This window comes from Mastacembelus armatus, chromosome 10 (genome assembly GCF_900324485.2).
Source record: "Mastacembelus armatus chromosome 10, fMasArm1.2, whole genome shotgun sequence".
NCBI lineage: Eukaryota > Metazoa > Chordata > Actinopteri > Synbranchiformes > Mastacembelidae > Mastacembelus > Mastacembelus armatus.
In genome coordinates this window covers 11,738,178-11,756,792 of record NC_046642.1, presented here as the reverse complement: position 1 = coordinate 11,756,792, position 18,615 = coordinate 11,738,178, and the positions used below count along the sequence as shown (strand labels likewise).

General features: G+C 40.0%; 1 protein-coding gene across 1 annotated transcript; it reads left to right on the top strand.

Annotated features, from left to right (window-relative positions):
- Positions 1-6,337: 6,337 nt before the first annotated feature.
- On the top strand, positions 6,338-18,291 carry LOC113144287 (neuronal acetylcholine receptor subunit beta-2-like). The gene is made up of 6 exons (XM_026330203.1): positions 6,338-6,389; positions 13,261-13,406; positions 13,527-13,571; positions 13,992-14,101; positions 16,921-17,911; positions 18,136-18,291. Exons 1-6 carry the CDS (start codon positions 6,338-6,340, stop codon positions 18,289-18,291), a joined length of 1,500 nt encoding a protein of 499 aa, XP_026185988.1.
- The last annotated feature ends 324 nt before the right edge of the window (positions 18,292-18,615 follow it).

Below are 18,615 nucleotides of genomic sequence, written 5' to 3'. Positions count from 1 at the left end.
TGGGAGGCTGCCGGCTATGTCATCATGTTCTGAGCTGTCAAAAACCATCACTATCAGTTGTGGGACATGAGATGTGTTTGTGTGTATGTGTGTGAGTGTGTGTGAAAGACAAACATGAGGAGGAGAAAGGGACAAGAAAGAAACAGAGAGAGACAGAACTGGAATGAATGTGCGGATAGATGGAGGGAAAATGGTGCCATACCGGGGGCCTTGGTGGGAGCGGCAGCATCAGGTAATAACTTTCTGGTTAGGAGACAAGCTTAGAGACAGAGTACCTAACACGTGTTTATGACATATACACAGTGTGTGATATACGCAGTGCAGATGGACAACAGGACCCTGTGGTTGTTTTCCCAGTCTTCTGGAAAATTCCCTCTCCAGGGAGCTGGTGTGAGCCATGTAGAGAAGTTTATGAAGTCAATTGTAAAATTATTGTCCACTGGCTTTTATGGTGTACACATTCTAGTCACATAAGATCTTCAGAAATAAAAGACACAAACATGGTCATATTGTGTCATGGCCATAAGTTGTCTTGACATGAATGACACATATTGGTTTAGTTGTTGGATAATAATCTGATACTATGAGTGTCAGTTTTGTATTGACTTGTATTGACAAAACCCCATAGTATTGTGGTGTGCCTGAATTTTATTTTGACTTATTCAGCCATATTTATTTATTTTATTTATTTATTTATTTATATCTTGTTGCACTGTTTGCACATCAATTGTCTCCACTGATTTGATAATATTTTACAGGGCCAAAAAAAAAAAAAAAAAACATCTATCTGATACCAGGTGTCTTTTCTATTTGTTCGGTCGTTTTGTTTTTCCCTCTGGGGTTTATATCTGCTCATGTGAGTCTGTCACATCAGGCTATAAAAAATACAACTTATTGCTGTATCTCAGTGATGGTTTCAAGGCAGAATTTGACACAATGAAAATGGAAACGTATGGGTTATTTTTTCAATGAGGGTTGGTAAACAGGTCAATGTAACAAATGGGCCACTATGTGTCACACGAGTTACCGTTTTACAGTGATCATTGGCTGCAGTCCGTGGCCTAACGGAGATCTATGAGGCCCTTATCTTTTTGTTTTTTGGTGGGAACACAGGGAGCAAGGTATATTTCTGTGCTGTGTTGTCTAGTGCGGTAAACACAAGCTGCACATCCTCAATTAGAGGTTGAGATGTCAGTCACAAAAAGTAAGAGAAAAAGGGCAGCAAGACTCAAAATATCCTGTTGAAAATGAAGGATGAGTGAGGATGAATTTCAACAAAGGCGTCTCCTTTGTATGTCATTTTCAGTGTCTGTTTATAAACATCCTGTTTGGTGCAGTGTATGTCGTCTCCTTGCTGCCTGTTGGCAAAAACACAACTGATTTGGCCTCTGTTTGATTCTAGGGTAGGAACCCTATCTCTGTGTGCTGCTACTGTTTTTTTTTTTTCAGTGTAAACTGAACAATCAACAACCTATAAATCTGAGATCATATAATGAGTAACTTCTTGATAGATCAACATGCCTAATATACCTATAAGTCTGCCCAGTTGTTTTCCAGGGGTGACATGGACTACAGCAGCAAACTTTTCGTATGTGGCTCATGTGTTCATTGTATTTCTGCCCCAGGTAATAACTTACATCTTGTTTCATGCTGTGGTGTTAGCAGATGTTCTTTCCTGAGTGAACTTCAGGAAAAGAGACACTGCATGGAGCTGTATTATTTATGAGTGTTAATGGACCCCATCATACACTAAATGGGCACAGAAACATACACACAGAGTTTTGGATCCATAGTGGAGCTTTTCTCGAGATGTAAAAGTTCCTTGGCAGAAAAAAATTAATCTGCTTGAGGGATTAGATGAGTTACAAAAAAATCATTACAATAATAAAAGGTCTGCTTATTATTTTTGAAAAACATGTTAATATATACAAACACCATTTTAATAATCCATCTTTTATAAAGGAATTACAGCATTTTTAATGGATTTTTTATCTTTAGTCTCTTCAGCCTTCACCACCAACTGCTTTACCCTCAAACTCTCCTCCTCTTCATCTTTCTCACTTGTCTCTGAGCAGGGATTTGGTGTCACAGGAACACATGGGATTGTGTAACGCTGCCGTAGTTCTTCTGCAGTACATGTGTGTGGAGTCCGAGCCTGTGAGATTGTTGTTGCCTCCGGATTATGTGCAGTGCTGAATTTTCTTGGCCTGCGGTAGGGATGACATGCGAGACATTACGTGGAGGGGAGCTGCCATAGACACAGCTCAGCCATGCATGACGCCACCCTGCTCACCCTGAGCTCTATAAGGACACTTTAAAATTTGATCAGCCTGCGCACTTGCAACTGAGGTAAATTTTCCACCACACCTGACGTTATGCAGCCTCTAAGGGTTTCCAATACAAATGCTCAGACCAACAGATAAGGTCAGTGTACATACTGTACTGTTTATGGAATTCTCTCACTGGATTTGCCAGTTTCTTAGACATCCAAATGATTTAAATGAAACAGTATATGAAAGAGCAGCAGGGACACTAAGAAGCAGTCTGGCGGCATGCTTCAAGGCTAAGATAAGATTCCTACAGTGTTTTTTTTCCACCATTTCCCCCACCTTCAGGGAACTCAGCAGAGCTTTATACTGTATGCTTGTTTAGTTTAAGAGAGATGAGAGCAGGGTGTCATGTAGAGGACTCAAGAAGAAAGAGAAGGGAAGAGGAGCAGAGAAATTAGATAAAAGGAGGTGAAAAGCAAATAGGCACATGAATGGAACAGCACAAATTAAAGAGACAAATAGGGACTGAAGGCAATTGATGACTTGGGGAGCTCAGAGCGGCAGCAAGATTAGAAAGAGATAGACGATGAGATGCGTTCATCACTACACATCTGGGAAGTTCCATCATACTGATTCTGCCCCACTGAAGCAGGACAATGACCAGCTGTGACAGGTTACCAGTCCAAATTTCAGAACGCCCCATCTCATACTGTCAGTCCAAGATACAAATGTCAGTCCAAGACACAAATGTCCCCTAGTGATATGAATTTATGATAACATTAACACAGCTGGAGAATCTGCCTCTATACTGGGGTGCACTGTCTCTGACTATGCTGTCTGGAGGCAAACACACACACAGTTAGATGATGGAGGCTGTTGAGGAGGCTGTTTGGAGAGGAGTAAACTAAACAAACCTAATCCACTCAAATCATATACAATATCATGATGCAGCTGTTGGGAAACAGATGCAGATGGAAGTCTGCTGTAAAGGAGGGTGTGGAGGAGAAGATGCAGGTTTGCGTGTTAGTGTGCAAGTTCAGAAAAGAGACGTTACATATACACATGAAGTTGTGTTCACATATATTGGATTATAGTGTGAAGTAGATTGCCTTTGGTAGATATCAGAGTATAATTGCTGTAGCAAGTGAATTGATGAAAGATTATGCAAATTACCATAGTAAACTAAAAGTATGCCTGTCTATATTTACAAAAAAAAAAACAAATGTTGAAAAAAAAAAGAAGTTAAGGGGTTATGTTATACCCACAAAATAAGGATTAAAAAAAAAAGTTCAAATCATATGTTTTTATATTGATATTTTACCTTTCCTGGGGCTGTTGTTTTGAAGTTTATCGTTAAAGGCCCAGCACTCACAAAGGCTGGCTGGTTCTCCAAGCTGAAGCTAGATGAAGTTATACTGGAAGTATATCACACTGAGATTTTAAACAAAGAATTGATACAGCTTTTGTATCATATTGAATGAACAGTAAATTTGGGAAATTTGATACAAATTTGAACCTTCACATCATTATACAATTTGAGACTGTTGCATGTTTGCAGAGTTGGTCTAAAGTGTTTAAAATGTATTACTCTGTTATTATTGCAACTCCATGGATAAATGAATGGGAAAAATAACTGCCTATAATGAAGAAAAACAATATAATACACTGCAGAAAAAGCAGCACTAATACAATATATACAAATTATTCATAATGGGTTAAAAAAACAAAACAAAAAGACATTAGTATGGATTTTTAGCGGAATTAGGAACTGGATTGGATTGGGGCAAAGTAGCTGAGATTTTGTGTCCCTGCAATTGTTTCAGTGAAACCATGTTTATGTGTAGGTCTGTTAATTCGTAGTTTATGTGTGTCTGCATACATGTCATACGATGGTTATTCCAGCTATCAGTTACAGTATGTACAAAACATGAGAACAAAGATTTCACTCTTTAAAAAGTATTTGTGTGGGTGTATTTGCTGGCTTGCTCTTCAGAACATCAGCAGACCCCATAGAGGCCTCTAAGTAGCTCTGATTAAATTTGGCCTCCCTCTGCTCCTCTCCATTGCTTTTAGGATGCAGAGATAATGTTCATTTGGAGAGACGGGTGGGGACTTTGGGGGGGCATGTTGCTCAAGTGAGGTTGCAATGGAGAGTGATAGGGTTGGGTAATGTAATTTGGTTCCATTTGGAACCGTGACTTGGGGTTAATTTTATGGAGTGTATATGTGGGATATGTATGAACTGTAAATTGCCTCGTTTGTATGAGGTAAACAAAAGTTCCACACTGTGGAATATGTGACTCCTCAAATATGTGCAATCAAGTGAAAATGCAAGAACACACAGTTTGTTCAAAAGTAGGTTGCTTTGCTCACTCATCCAATTCTCAGGACTATGGTACATGTATGTATGAGGCTTAAGGGAGAGGCATTTGACGATGAGACTATTGACAGCATTGCCACATCTGAATGATGAATGTAAAACCAAATCTAGCACCTTGTTTTAAGCCACATTTAGCATGAAGACAGAAAATAGGGGGAAAACAACTTGGCTCTGCCTCTGTTTAAAATCATCTGTATGTCCAAAACTGAAGGGAACCAGAAAATAATAATAATGATTAGTAGTAGTAGGAAACAAAATTTGGGTAGCATAGGTGGGTAAATGAGTCATCTAAACCAAACCTTATCCTTAATGTTTAAAGCTCTGTCTTCCTCCTGCCCCCTCCTCTGCTCAAACAACCAAAGGGACCTCTTATACCACACTGAAGTGTGACTGAGGAAGCCTGCAGCTGAGGTTGCTTCACCACATCATGGGTGAGCAATAAAATGGTATTGCCTGCCATGGTTCCCCTCGTCCATCAATGTTGAGCCACAAATTCTGCAGTTTGCTTCTCCATAACCTGACAGAAAGCTCATATGGTCCAGAGAGGAGAAGAAATTATTTAGACTCGCAATAGCAGGTTTGATTAGCAGTTATTGGGGTTTTGCTGGTATTGTTATTACCATGCCTGTCTTTGTGTTTTGATGAATTTAAATAATCCATTTGATGAACTCATAACGACGACTGAGTTTAGCCATCATCTTTTCTGTCCCCATGTATCAATGCTGCATGTTCACAGCAGTTTTCTTCCACAAGTAGTAGCCCTGTACTGAGACACAGTTTCCTTCCCATGATCTATTGTGTTGTTCTCTAGGTGAACTTGAACCTGACCTTCGACCTCCATGTTCTGATGATGGTCGGGATACACAGGGGGACAATTCTCCCACACGAATCAAAAAATATTACACTCCCCTGACAGCATTTAAGGATTAAATTATGAGCTTTTGTAATTTTAGCCACAACCAAAAACTCTTTGACTTCCTAAAACTGCTCCCTCCTGAGCTACATGAAAGTGTGTTTTGATGAACTTAAATTCAAATTTCAGTGAAGGAACTCCTTTGCTTGGAGAAGATAAGGTTTGTTGCAGTGGCTGCAGGCTAATAAATATCTCCCCTAGGGGGATTTCTGACATTATCACTTCCTGTTTGTTGTCATGTCAAACTATGTTGATGAAGACGGCAGAGAGTGAAAGTGACTCCACACAGGGGAGCGCACTGGGCTGTCAGGGCGAAGATCAGGGCGCTTGAATCTTTAATCTGAAGAATGGCCGCTGCTGCGATAACAGGATTGGCGTATCCCCACTAGCTCATGACCCATATTCCCCAGGAAAACGCTGTTTGCATCGTTCAACAAGAACTAAGGGGAACTCTTCTCTGCAGCCGGTTTTCCGCTGCGCGCAATCACAGCTCTAGGACCAGCGGTGGAGTCGGTGCGCACTGGTAGAAAGCGTCGCTGGGCTCAGACCGTAGCAAGTGCTCCTCTCTATGCCTCCATGCCTCAGCCACCGTCTGTAATCTACGGAATCCCTTGAAATGAAACCACTATAATCCAATCTTTTTTTTTTGTTTTACTCTTTTTTTTTCTTTTTTTTCTTTTACTTCACATCTAAGTCAGAAAATAAGAAAACGCGTGGGAAACACGCTCCATCTGCAAGTTTTCGTGTGTCAGTGGCACTGGAGGGGAAGAAGCGATGGCAGCCCCGGTGAATACAACGTTGGCTCTCCTGGTTCTCACCGTGGCAAGTGAGTAATCCTTTCAAATCCTTCTGGAACAGGAAGGGACAGGGAGGGTTTTACTTTGCGAATGATGCTTTAATCAGTCTTGGGCTGTCCATTGTGAAATAGCAGACTCCCTATGCCATTTAATATAATGGTTCAGGAAAATCTGTCCTGAAATGCGGTGTTCAGAATTGAATTTAATGTCACATGTGCTTTGCAGCTTAAACACACTCCGGCACCGGTCATGTAGGCTAAAGCTCACTGTACTCTCTGCATATTCAAATGTTTAAGCCACATTTTTACCTTCCAACTAACAGAGGACACCGTGAAGCACGTCAGTGGAGAAAGTGCCGGCGTTTCCGTGCATAAGTCACTTTAAGCACGTGATTTTCCAGCGCGCCTCAATTAAGAAAGTTTAGACAGCGAACCCATGGATTCATTATTCTCCCATGGAGAATTACTTTCTATTTATATGGGTGAGATATTAGAGAAGGGCTTCTGCTTTGCGTCCATATCCAAGCAGCATGTGATCTAACACTAAATCCTATGCCAATTGACAGTTTGGATGGTGTGGCTCTAATTCCAGTCACCTATGGGTGTTTAATTGATTAATTCTCATTATGGTATACTGTGGCCCTCACCGTGCCTAATGGCCTGCTGTATCTGCCAAGGCCTTCTAAAGAGAAAAACAGGGATCTAAACTGACTGTCTCCTTGCAGAGTCTTTCTATAACTTTCTTCACATGATGTACAGTAGACGCGCTTTTTAAACATGAGCTGTCCGTGGTGCTGAATGCAGGCAGCAGAGGGGAAATCCCATGCAGGAGCTATCTATGGTGCTGAAATGGCTCCCACTGTGTGTGCATGCTCTGCTGCAGTCCTGAATAGGACAAAGCACAATACTTCTAAAGTTCATCTGGTGTTTTTAGAAAAAAACTTTTTAGACTTCAAGTATGAAAGTGTGTCGATTACTATCCAAAGGGGAAGATTCTGTAAATCCCCCTCATTTAAAAACAACATTTTCAATAATATTACAATAGTATAAATTACCATATTTAAATATAATAAATCCAACACAGCATGTTATACTGAACATGCTTTGATTGAATTAAACACTTGCATTACACCTGTGCAGATAACAGGAATTTGATTTATTATCTGACCTAGTTAATTCAAATGAAAGCCAGTCTCTTATTTGATAAGAAAGTGTAAAACTACAGTACAGAAAATACATCCATGTTTATATATAATGATTTATATGTATTAATGTATATGTCTGTAATATATTACAAATATACAACACTTTTTACTCTTATGTCTCTTATTAACTTTCCTGGTCTTATTTTCTTTCTTTCATTTCTTTTTTCAGAATTGTAGTAACTTACATATGATCTGAAATTTGGTTATGTAACTCTGTCAACTTCATTTCTCGTCTATGACTTTTATCATCTGTGCCATATCTACAGTTCTGGCATTATTCACTGTGGCTTGGGTCACTACTATCAAACGTCACCCCTGGCTGCTGTAGTAAAATGACTAAATCCGTGCAGCCACTTTGTTGAGATGTATTCGCTCTGTGTCTCATTCTATCTCCTGCTGGTTTCTCTAAACTTTTCACTCTCTGTGGCAGTCGCTGTCTCTTCCTGCATGTCACATTTTCAGTTTTACACTATTTCATATTACATTTTCCAGACTCCTACTCCTATGCTCTAACTTATCTGACATATGGAGCTCCTCATCTTTCTCCTCCTGTCCCTTCTGTTTCTCTCAGGAGCTGCTGCCTGATGTCCTAAAGTGCTAATGTGGGCTACAGCTAACCCTAATTAAATTTTTTGCTCATTAAACAGTTGCACGAGGCCTAAGAGTGTGAAAATGGAGAATCACATGCTGTCTGTGTTTATCGTGTCACACGAAACCATCACGCGAACATGATTCTGTTTTCCTGTAGCCTTTAAATGTGGATGGAGAGAAATGTGCAGCACTTGGCTCTTTCCTGGGGTTATGTTAAGAAAGTTCTCTGTCACACTTTTAAAAACTGGTTTCTCATAACTGGAGATGTGAGTACGGTCAAGAGGACCCTGCATTAGTGAGTCAACACTTTATAGTAAACCATTAGTCATTGTATTGGCTCACTACTGCAGCTTTATTTAGAAGATAGTAGCTTATACTATAACAGCAGCTATAATTTGAAGTGACACTGAGGAAGCTGAAAGCAGAAAAAAGCTACTTTTCCTTCCATTATTTTTTTGTCCTTAGCCTGCACATGTTCATGTCTGAGAAGAAAAGAGGCAAAGGAAGACAGAAAGACATCAGATTAAAAAAAATGATTGCAGTAAAGTAACAGTTAGTTTTTGCCTCACAGATGGAAATACTGTCTGGGAGAATTAAAGGTTTGAGGGCAGGCAACCAACAGAAATCCCACAGGATAGAAAAACACAGAAATCCCTTAGGCAGGAGATTCATTGTGAGCAATGTGAAGTGTCCTGGTGGAACATGACCATGTGGCTGTGGGTGCATATGAATTGAACACGGGTGTCTTTTATAACATGACTGATATGGGCAGGGTACTGAGCAAAGGCAAAGACAGCTGAAGCCTAAATTGTTTTGCCTCAGAATGGCCACTGCAGATGGTAACGCACACTGAATAATTCACTACTCTAAAAATGAACCCACAGGATGCAGAATTTCGTTTTTTCTCTCCGGCACAGCAGAGCGCCTGAATGGTTCTTTGTTTAGTTTTACATGCATCTGGATGTTGTGGTGTAGACTTTCTGATGATGTTATGTAGTTGGGAAAGACTCGGAGAATAATCTTTGATTGTATTTGAGTCTCTTTGCCTGTGAGATGATGGCATTTTTATTTTAGTGTTGATGAATAATTGAGGTGTGGAGAGTGCAGCGAGGAAGACAGGAGTGTGTGTGTGTGTGTGTGTGTGTGTGTGATGAGATCTGCTGGTAGCCTCCCTAATGCTCTGTCTCTATTTACATCAACCTCATACGCATCTTATTTTAGCCTCATCTGGTATTTTAGCATTTTACCGTCAAAGCTAATAGCTAATATTGCTCTATATGGACTGTGCTGTGCTTCTGTGACATCCACAGTCCTTTCCTATGGTCACATGAAGTCATTTGTGTTTCAAACTGTGTGGTGCTCTTCATGATGAGTAAACATACCTTTATGTGTAAAATTATAGGAGTGGCCCTTTACTTAAGATTATTAAAAGTAAAATTATTCAATTATGCTTTTTGTTTAATCATTAAAAGATCATAAAGTTTATTAACTTACTACACAGGCTCCTCAAATACTGGGCCCTGATGTCACTGCTTGTGTTTTAACATCTCTTGCTATTTTAGACTTAATCCAGTTAACTCGCACTCAGTGACAAATAAAGCTCAAACACAACAATGAGCTAGATCAACAGGATTTATAGAAATTGTGGTCTCAATTCCCAGGCCATCAAATTCTCAAAACCACACCAGTTGCTTTGAAGAAACCTGCCTGCCATCATGCAGCAGTGTGTACTCTTGTTGCATATAAACAATGAGTAATTTCCAGGCTGTGATCCTATCATCACCATAATACAGCATGATCCTATTTCATTTTATCAGATAATTAAACTATCCCGGAGTTGTTCAGTCTCACAGTCTGGTGTGTGTTTCCGTTATCCTTGTCTCTTCCCTTGTGTCCCTGTCTCTCCCCTCTGCCTAATCCTGACAGACAGAGCTTTGTGTTTCAGACATTTATCCTCAAGGTTCTATGTCATGTCAGAGTTGCTCAGATGTTAGACACTTTTCCCATCTCCTCCTCAGACAGAGGCCTGCTGGAGCTTAATGTAGAGTGACCAAGTGTAGAATATACTGTACCACTACTGGATGTACCTGCCTTTTAAAGCTCACTGCCTCTTCTTTTTTCAGTTTGATCCTAACATCACTCAGAAAACATTTGTATCTTGGACACATATTGATATGACAGCTGAAAACCAGTGCAAAGTACAGTGCCGAAGAAATAATATTCATACTTGTCCAAAGCTGTTAATGACACAGTTTTAGAATTTCTGGACACAGTATTGCTGATATCAGTTCAGAAGTGTTTGCACAAATTCTTTCAGTATCTTCTACTGAAAATGGTGTGTTGAAATGGTTAACATGGAGTGTTGAATACACCTGTCATGTAGCTGTCATATGCTTGGGTAAGCATCTCTGCAGCATAAGACTGTTAAAGGAAGTTAGAGAATGAAACACACCCTCAAAGCTATACAAGTCTCCAATGTGCTTGTGTGACATCTTTTTTTTTAAATTGAACTTTTAAAATCAGATTAACTCCAAAATCTCCAAAGGTTATTTTGTTGGTTAAAATTTGCCTTTGCAGCCCACAGTTTACTCTTCCTTTTTCTCCTGCTTGTTGTGGTAAGGCCATGATGACTCCACTTAAACATTTTCTTTTTCCTTGACTAAGATGTCAGTGCAAAATCTTCCTACAGTTAACTGGATCACCCTCCCACACATCAGTCTTTTGAATCTTGAATTGTTGCATCCATGCTAAATGTGAGCTTGAAATCTGATGCCTGGCTGTGAGGGGCTTATTTTCCACATTTGTGCATATGTTTTTAAAGATATCCCAGTTGAATCAGGTGTCAGGTGGAAGACTGACAAAAGCTGGAAATGCGGAAAAGATGGATCATCTGAGATCACCTGAATATAAAGGGAGATTAATTCTATTTCTACTATTTGATATTCTTTATGTTACCAAGTTAACTAATGATAAAATTAAGTTTAAGCTGAAGCATCATACTTTAATTAACAAGAGGCTTATGATGCTTTTGGCTGAGATATGCACCCTGTTAATTTACCTTGCCTTAAAATTAAATAGTATAGCCTACAGTGTGTACAGATAATAAGGTTATTTAGAAAGACATCTTTGTAATGTCTTTGTAATGATAAATCTATTGTGATGTTTATTTTATTTGTTCTTCCAGAAAGGCAGTCGATATTTACTTGTTCATAAAATATTTGAAATTAGAGACCTTATTAGGAAGGAACTTTAAAACATAAATAAACAAATAAACAAAACAAAAACTAAAAACTAAAGGATTTTTTCCCACAAATTTAAAAATAGGAAAGTCTGGATGTATCTGTGTTTTAAACCACCTATAATCATTGAAGCTCTGGGACCCAGCATGCAATGTTCTCTGTTAATTACATACATAGGTGAAATCAGCCCCGCAGTGGCTCTCTCTCTCCTATACGCACACACATACACACACACGACACACATTAGTCCCATTACACACTCATTACATCCAAAAGCATGCAGCATGAGATACGTAATTTACCTCACAGCACGATATTTAAACATCGCTTCACCGACTACTGCTCTGGGCGTGTGTGTGTGTGTGTTTTTCTGTGTCTGCTAATTCTCACCATGATCCAGGTAAACTATACTCATAAACAATAATCAAGAGTAGGTCAGCAATGATCAGGTAGCTGACTAAAAAGTCAATTAAAAGACTGAATTAAGTCAGATTTGTGTAATGTTTTCAGTACATTACAAGAACTTTGAACTATTGTTTTTAGACAAACCATGCTGTCATACTCAAAACAAGCAGCTCTTTAACCTGAGTGAAGAAGCTGCTAGACTACCTCTAACTTTTTTCTGTTGATTTTTCATTCGTGCTTTAGATCTCATCCATATGCAAGGAGACCACTATGTCATTGTGTATTTTGTCTTCCGAGCCACTTAAACCTGTTCACTCTGACTCAACAGAGCAAAACATAACTAAAATAAAACACAGCAAATCCTGTACGTCATACCTCTCAGATATGATTCATCACATCAGGCTGTAGAGCTGGAAAGTTAAAGTCAAGGTTGCATCAAATGTAACGTCTCTAAACAGCTGCTCTGACAGAGACCTCTACCTACGCATGTCTGTAAAACAAACTGAATCATTCACAGATCCCCCCATGTGGCCCCATGTATCTAACAATTTGAGATGCACACATTATTCCCTATGAGGCACCATCAACACTTCACATTAGCTTTATACGAATGCTTCATCTCAGTGCTCACTCCACCAAGATGATAAAATTAGGGAATTCAGAATCAGAGAACTGCATATATATATATTTGTGTAGTTGTGCAGGCTATAGTTTGGCACTGTGGCAAGGCATCCAGAAGAGATTATGTAACAGCTAAAGGTTGATTTATGAACAGGATAAGTTAGGGTAGCTTGCGGGATTGACAGTGTTTAGAATAATTATGGGATATGTTGTTGTTAATTTTTGTTTTAGGCTACTTTAGTTAAACTAACTATTCCTAGCTAAAAATCTATAAGAACATTTTCCAAAACAGATGGAACACAGGTTAGCAAGGGAAAATGTGTTGATTTTTATATTGCACATCTGAAAAGTGCTAAAAATGCTGTTTAGTTGTCATGTTGAAGGGGATTGCTCCTTTCACCTGGTTTATCAGGGTCACCTGTTATGTTTTCCATTGTTACAACTTGTAAGCATATTTTAATATTGAAGGCTGGAGTAGAATTTCTTAGTACCTTAGCTGCATATCTGCAACCTGACCCTGCACAATAATGAGGAGAATAATTATAGAGTTTCCATTCTAACCTGTAGACTGTTGGCTATTCTTGTGGTCTACTACGGGATTAACATTGTCATTTCTGGAGTCCTGATGCTAGTGTGGCCAAAAGTGACGCTAAATTTGAAAATCTGACTTAATCTCTTAACATAAATAGACTATGTTATTGTTTTGTCTGAATGATGTCACTTAACATTTCACACAAGGTACATATTACAAGTCCTGAACCCCTCTGCACACCTGGTTTCCACCTGGTTTTCACCTGGTTTATTTCTGTTTGTATCTATGTTTATGTTTTGTCTTTGCAGCTGCCTTGTGTGCTGAGGTAGAGGAGCGGCTGGTGAGTCACCTGTTGTCCCCCGAGCGTTACAACAAGCTGATCAGACCAGCTGTTAACAACAGCCAACAGGTCACCATTTACATCCAGGTGTCTCTAGCCCAGCTGATCAATGTGGTGAGGAAATACATACATGAAGTCCATACACGCATTGACTCATTGAGGCGGGGGTGGGGGGTTCTATTAAAAGAGATGAGTTCAACATAACCACAAACCTTCTTGGGGCCTGTGTTTCAGAATGAGAGGGAGCAGATCATGACCACCAACTGCTGGCTCAGTCAGGTTTGTGTCCTCACTTGTCCTCAGTGTAAGTGTGTGTGTGGGGAGGTCAGGCCAGATGAAATACACTGCATGATGAGTTTCTGATGGTGCTGGAGCCTTTAAGAAAAATGTGTGAAGACACTTAGTTGGCTCACTGGTGAGGTGAGCTCATGGCATAAAGAAATGTCCATAGTCTAAAATAGTTAACCTGTTTAAAAGTGCTTTTTTTTTAACTAGAAAAGGGTTGCCTGTAGCAGTGTGGTTCATGCTCTGCACAGACCAAAATATTTATTTTTCTGAATGCATTTATTTTATTTTGTAACAATGTGCATGATTTAATGTGTTTTCTTTATATCTGCTTACAGGTCATGTTGATGCACATGTCTATGTTTGTTTCCATGAGTGTTTATGAATTAACTTATATACATGTTTCTTCATCAGATATGGAATGACTACAGATTAATGTGGGACCCTGAAGAGTATGAGGGAATCAAGAAAATCCGCCTCCCGTCCCAACACATCTGGCTGCCAGATATCGTCCTTTACAACAAGTGCGTCTGGTTTGTGACAGATAATGTGTGTGTGTGTGTGTGTGTCTGTAAAATAACGTAATTAAAAGTGGAACAGACAGAACCATTAAGCAGATTCATTGCATTAGTTACAAAAGCCCCATTTCCCTCAAATCTTTAATTCTTTTTCCTTTTATCCTCTTACCTCTCCTTTTTATCCCTCTTGTCACCTGTTTCAGAGAAATGAATACAATCAGAAATATTGTGTTAACCCTTTCTAGATTGTCTACAGTCTCATGATGATGAGTGATATTCTCAAGGGTAAAGTGTTTAGAAATGTTGCACAGAGAGAGAGAGAGATGGGGAGAGATTGAAAAATCTGCCAAAAAAACAAGGTTATAGCAGACTATTAATTTTATAGTAGGCTATTAATTTTATAGACTATGAACTATTGTATCAAATTTGACTTTCAGTTTGCCAGTCTGCCAAAAACTCAGAACGAGGAGAAAATCTGTCTCTGCCCTAAATCTTCAGCTTTCTATTTCAATTTACTGTTTTCAGATTCAGTTGGTCAGTTTTACCAAAATAAGGACAGTAGTTACAAATGTATTTTGAAGCTGTGATTACTTACATATCTGAGGGGTTATCTATGGTCTCCACAGCTCACTGAACATGTTCGCATATACAAGTCACACAGGAAGTAAAAATCCCAGCTGTCATTGGGCAAGTGGCAGAGTACAACCTGGACAGATCGCAAGCCTATCACAGGGCTGACACATGGAGACAGACAAACACTCAAATTCAGTCACCAAATAACCTAAAGTCACCCCTGATAGGTTTGGTAAATAAAAGAAACATCCTGGTAAAATATAAATTTTACTATAAAAACCAAACTAAAATACAGAATAACATAAGCCTAGCTTCAATTGCTGTTTATATTTAGAAACTTATTTTGATTTGTAGGTTTTTATTATCTTCCCTATTGTGATGTTTTAGAAATTAATCCCCCTGAACCTCTCACATGGTTTAATTTCAGTAAACTGCTCAAATTGTTTAATATTTCAAGATTAGAGAAAAGTCTAAGAACTGAAAACAAATGTGTGTATCTGAACATTGTTTTTTCTTCCTCCCCCATAAATAACCTCACAAGCCCATAGATTTGAATTGTGACCTGACCCATAGGCCTGAATCACTAGCCTGTCTATCTGGTTTCACCTTCAGCAGCTACAACTGTTACATCCATTTATCCTTCCATCCATTTTCTATACCAGCTTATTCCTTAACCAGGGTCACAGGGATCTGCTGGAGTCTATCCCAGCTCGCTTTCGGGTGGAAGGCAGGGGCACACCCTGGACAGGTCATCTGTCCATCACAGGGCCACAGAGAGACACACAAAGACAAACAACCACACACACTCACTCCTATGGGCAATTTGTGTGAGAAAACCCACACAAGCACAGGGAGAATGTGCAAACTGCACACAGAAAGGCCGGGTTGCAAACCCAGGACCTTCTTGCTGTGAGGCAATCATCCACCATGCTGCCAACAACTGTTACATAATAGGTATATTCTGAATGGTGGACTTTAATTTGTAATGGAGTATTTTGACACGGCTGTTGTACTCTGCTACTACTGTCGTCATGTGGTGGAAGACCTTCTCATTCAGATAGATGCGAAATTGATAGTTTGATTCAGATGGCTGATGAAGAAATGTACTCTCACCATATTCTCATCACAAGATCCCTGTAGGTATCATATGTAGGAGCTTTTAATCATAACACATGATCTTCATCAGCATAGGGAGTTTTACAGTGGCATTTAAACAAACTCCAGCTGCTGATAAAAACCATGTGAAATTTTAGAAAGCCCGTGAATATCTATGGACCTGGTGGTGTGAATGTTTTCTCAGTTAATATATCAATGGTCAAAACTGAACTTGGGATAGTTCAATAGGGTCACAGCTGTGTAGACATGTAGCCTTTGTGTTTTGGTCAGCAGTGTTACCCCACTGTTTATGCAGCACTTGTAGGCCTGTCTGCATAGTCACAGCAGCTCCAAAGTATTGGAGACCAGGTGTGATGGTCAGATTCCTAATCTACTTTATAATTGATGGGAGATTTATCTATAATGCAACACCTGCAGCGTTGATGAAATGAAGAAAAATGTTAGTCTAACAGATGTGAGGTGAGGGTGGGGCCAGTGGTGGCCACGTTGCTCAGATGTGTCCCAGGCCCTTGATATGAAAAACACATCCTACAGCTTTCAACACACATAACTGCTGAATGTGTCACCTCTGCAGACACACAGTCACTGCCATGGAGTCAACATATGGGATTAGTTTCACTAAAACAATCCTTGTTGCTCCTCAGTTTTTTGAGAGTTTTGAGAGGAAGCAGCTGGTGAGCCTCACCTAGGAAAACTGATCAGTGATATAAGGATGGATGACCAAGCAGCCAAGTGCTAATTTAGGTAATTTGCCTTAAGTGTCTGATTCAACTATAGGTATTTTTGTATTGATGATTTTTTTTAAAGTTTCAATCCATTCGTCTTTTCTGTTGGAGTCATGGTAGAAGCAAACCTCTCTTAATCATTCATCTTAATTAGATACTTTAACCACATGATCCATGCTCCTTACAGTAGAAAGCAGCAGCAGTTCTACTTCAAACTCTTCACCATGTCCTTACAAGTTTATGCATTTGTAATGTTATGTAAAACATCGTAGGCATATTTGATGTGTGTGTTTGAATGACTGGATGATAGTCCTTGAATATGGTTTGCCATGATCCCTCCACTCATGAGTTTGTCTTAAAGTACTGCTTTATCCTTTCCTTTGCTTATCTCCTACTTTTCCCTCCTCTCAGTGCTGATGGGACCTATGAAGTCTCATTCTACTCCAATGCAGTGGTCTCCAACAATGGCGAAATTAACTGGCTCCCACCAGCTATTTATAAGTCAGCCTGCAAAATTGAAGTCCGTGATTTCCCCTTCGACCAGCAAAACTGTACTCTCAAGTTCCGCTCCTGGACTTATGACCACACTGAGATCGATCTCATCCTACTAAGTGACTTTGCCAGTCGTGACGACTTCAAACCCAGTGGTGAGTGGGATATTGTCTCACTCCCAGGACGCAAGAATGAAGACCCTAATGACATCAGGTACCTGGATATCACTTATGACTTTATTATCAAGAGAAAACCTCTGTTCTACACCATCAACCTGATTATCCCCTGTATCCTGATCACATCCCTAGCTATTCTGGTGTTTTACCTCCCGTCAGACTGTGGTGAGAAGATGACTCTCTGCATCTCTGTTCTCCTGGCCCTGACTGTGTTTTTACTTCTAATCTCAAAGATTGTGCCACCTACTTCTTTAGCAGTACCTTTGATTGGGAAGTACCTGATGTTTACCATGGTGCTGGTCACCTTCTCCATCGTCACCAGTGTTTGTGTGCTCAATGTGCACCATCGGTCCCCAAGTACTCACACTATGCCTTCTTGGGTCAAGCATGTCTTTCTATACCGCCTCCCATCTTACCTCTTCATGCGGAGACCCGGTAGCTCCAATATTCGTGAGAAGTTCCGGAAAAAACACCAGAGGCGATCGTACTCAGACCAGAAGCTACGCGGAGCAGACGGAGGGACCGGGAGTCCTGTAGGAATGGCAGATTCCTCCTCGTCTTTCTTTGTCAACGAGGAGTCGGCCAAACGCTACGGCTGGAAGATCAGCGACTCGTCAGAGAACACAGAGTTCAGGAAGAGGATGACACTCAAGTGCAACATTGATGTGGAGGATGCTGTAAATGGAGTGCGCTACATCGCTGAAAAGATGAAGAGTGAGGATGATGATGAAGGGGTAGGTGTATGGAAGAAAAGTATATGCATGTGCCATGAATCAACATATGTGAACCAAGATTTATATATAAGCAAATGAGAGGTCATGTCACACAATTCATGATTCTGACAAAGACTGTTATGAATTTGTCAGTCCAACCATAAATGATCTTGGACTTTCTTGAGAATTAGATGATATGATGAACAGTATTTAAAAACTACATTTTCCTTTTCTCTCTGCTGCAGATCATTGAAGACTGGAAGTACGTGGCCATGGTGATCGACCGTCTCTTCCTGTGGATCTTCGTGTGTGTATGTGTGGTCGGGACAGTGGGTCTTTTCATGCAGCCTCTGTTCCAGAGTTATAACACTCCCATTATTGATGACATGGACCATAACTGAAACCTGAAACCTAGACTTTGGTCTCAACATGACCCAAACATGAACTTTGAGTGCCCCCCCTCCTCCCCCCTCAGAAACAGCTCTGATAACTTTTTAACACTAACACGTCCACCTCACACTGCACTCACACTGGGAAATGGTAAGGATGCACTGTAGCCCTCTGGCATCACCTGCTCTCTTCATAAATCCCATCTCTTGCCCTCCTTATCCTCCTGGAGACCGAACACCCACTGCCTCACTCATGACTCATTCATTGAATCTATTTTATTTTAGAAACATTAATGGATAATTCTGGTTTATAAAAACTTGGGTCACATTTTCATA

What these genes read in the sequence shown, in the direction of transcription:
- LOC113144287 (XM_026330203.1), top strand. Translation starts at nt 6,338, where the DNA reads ATGGCAGCCCCGGTGAATACAACGTTGGCTCTCCTGGTTCTCACCGTG. An exon ending in TAGCCCAGCTGATCAATGTG is followed by an intron (nt 13,407 to 13,526) that starts GTGAGGAAATAC and finishes CCTGTGTTTCAG; the next exon opens with AATGAGAGGGAGCAGATCAT. An exon ending in CCAACTGCTGGCTCAGTCAG is followed by an intron (nt 13,572 to 13,991) that starts GTTTGTGTCCTC and finishes TTTCTTCATCAG; the next exon opens with ATATGGAATGACTACAGATT.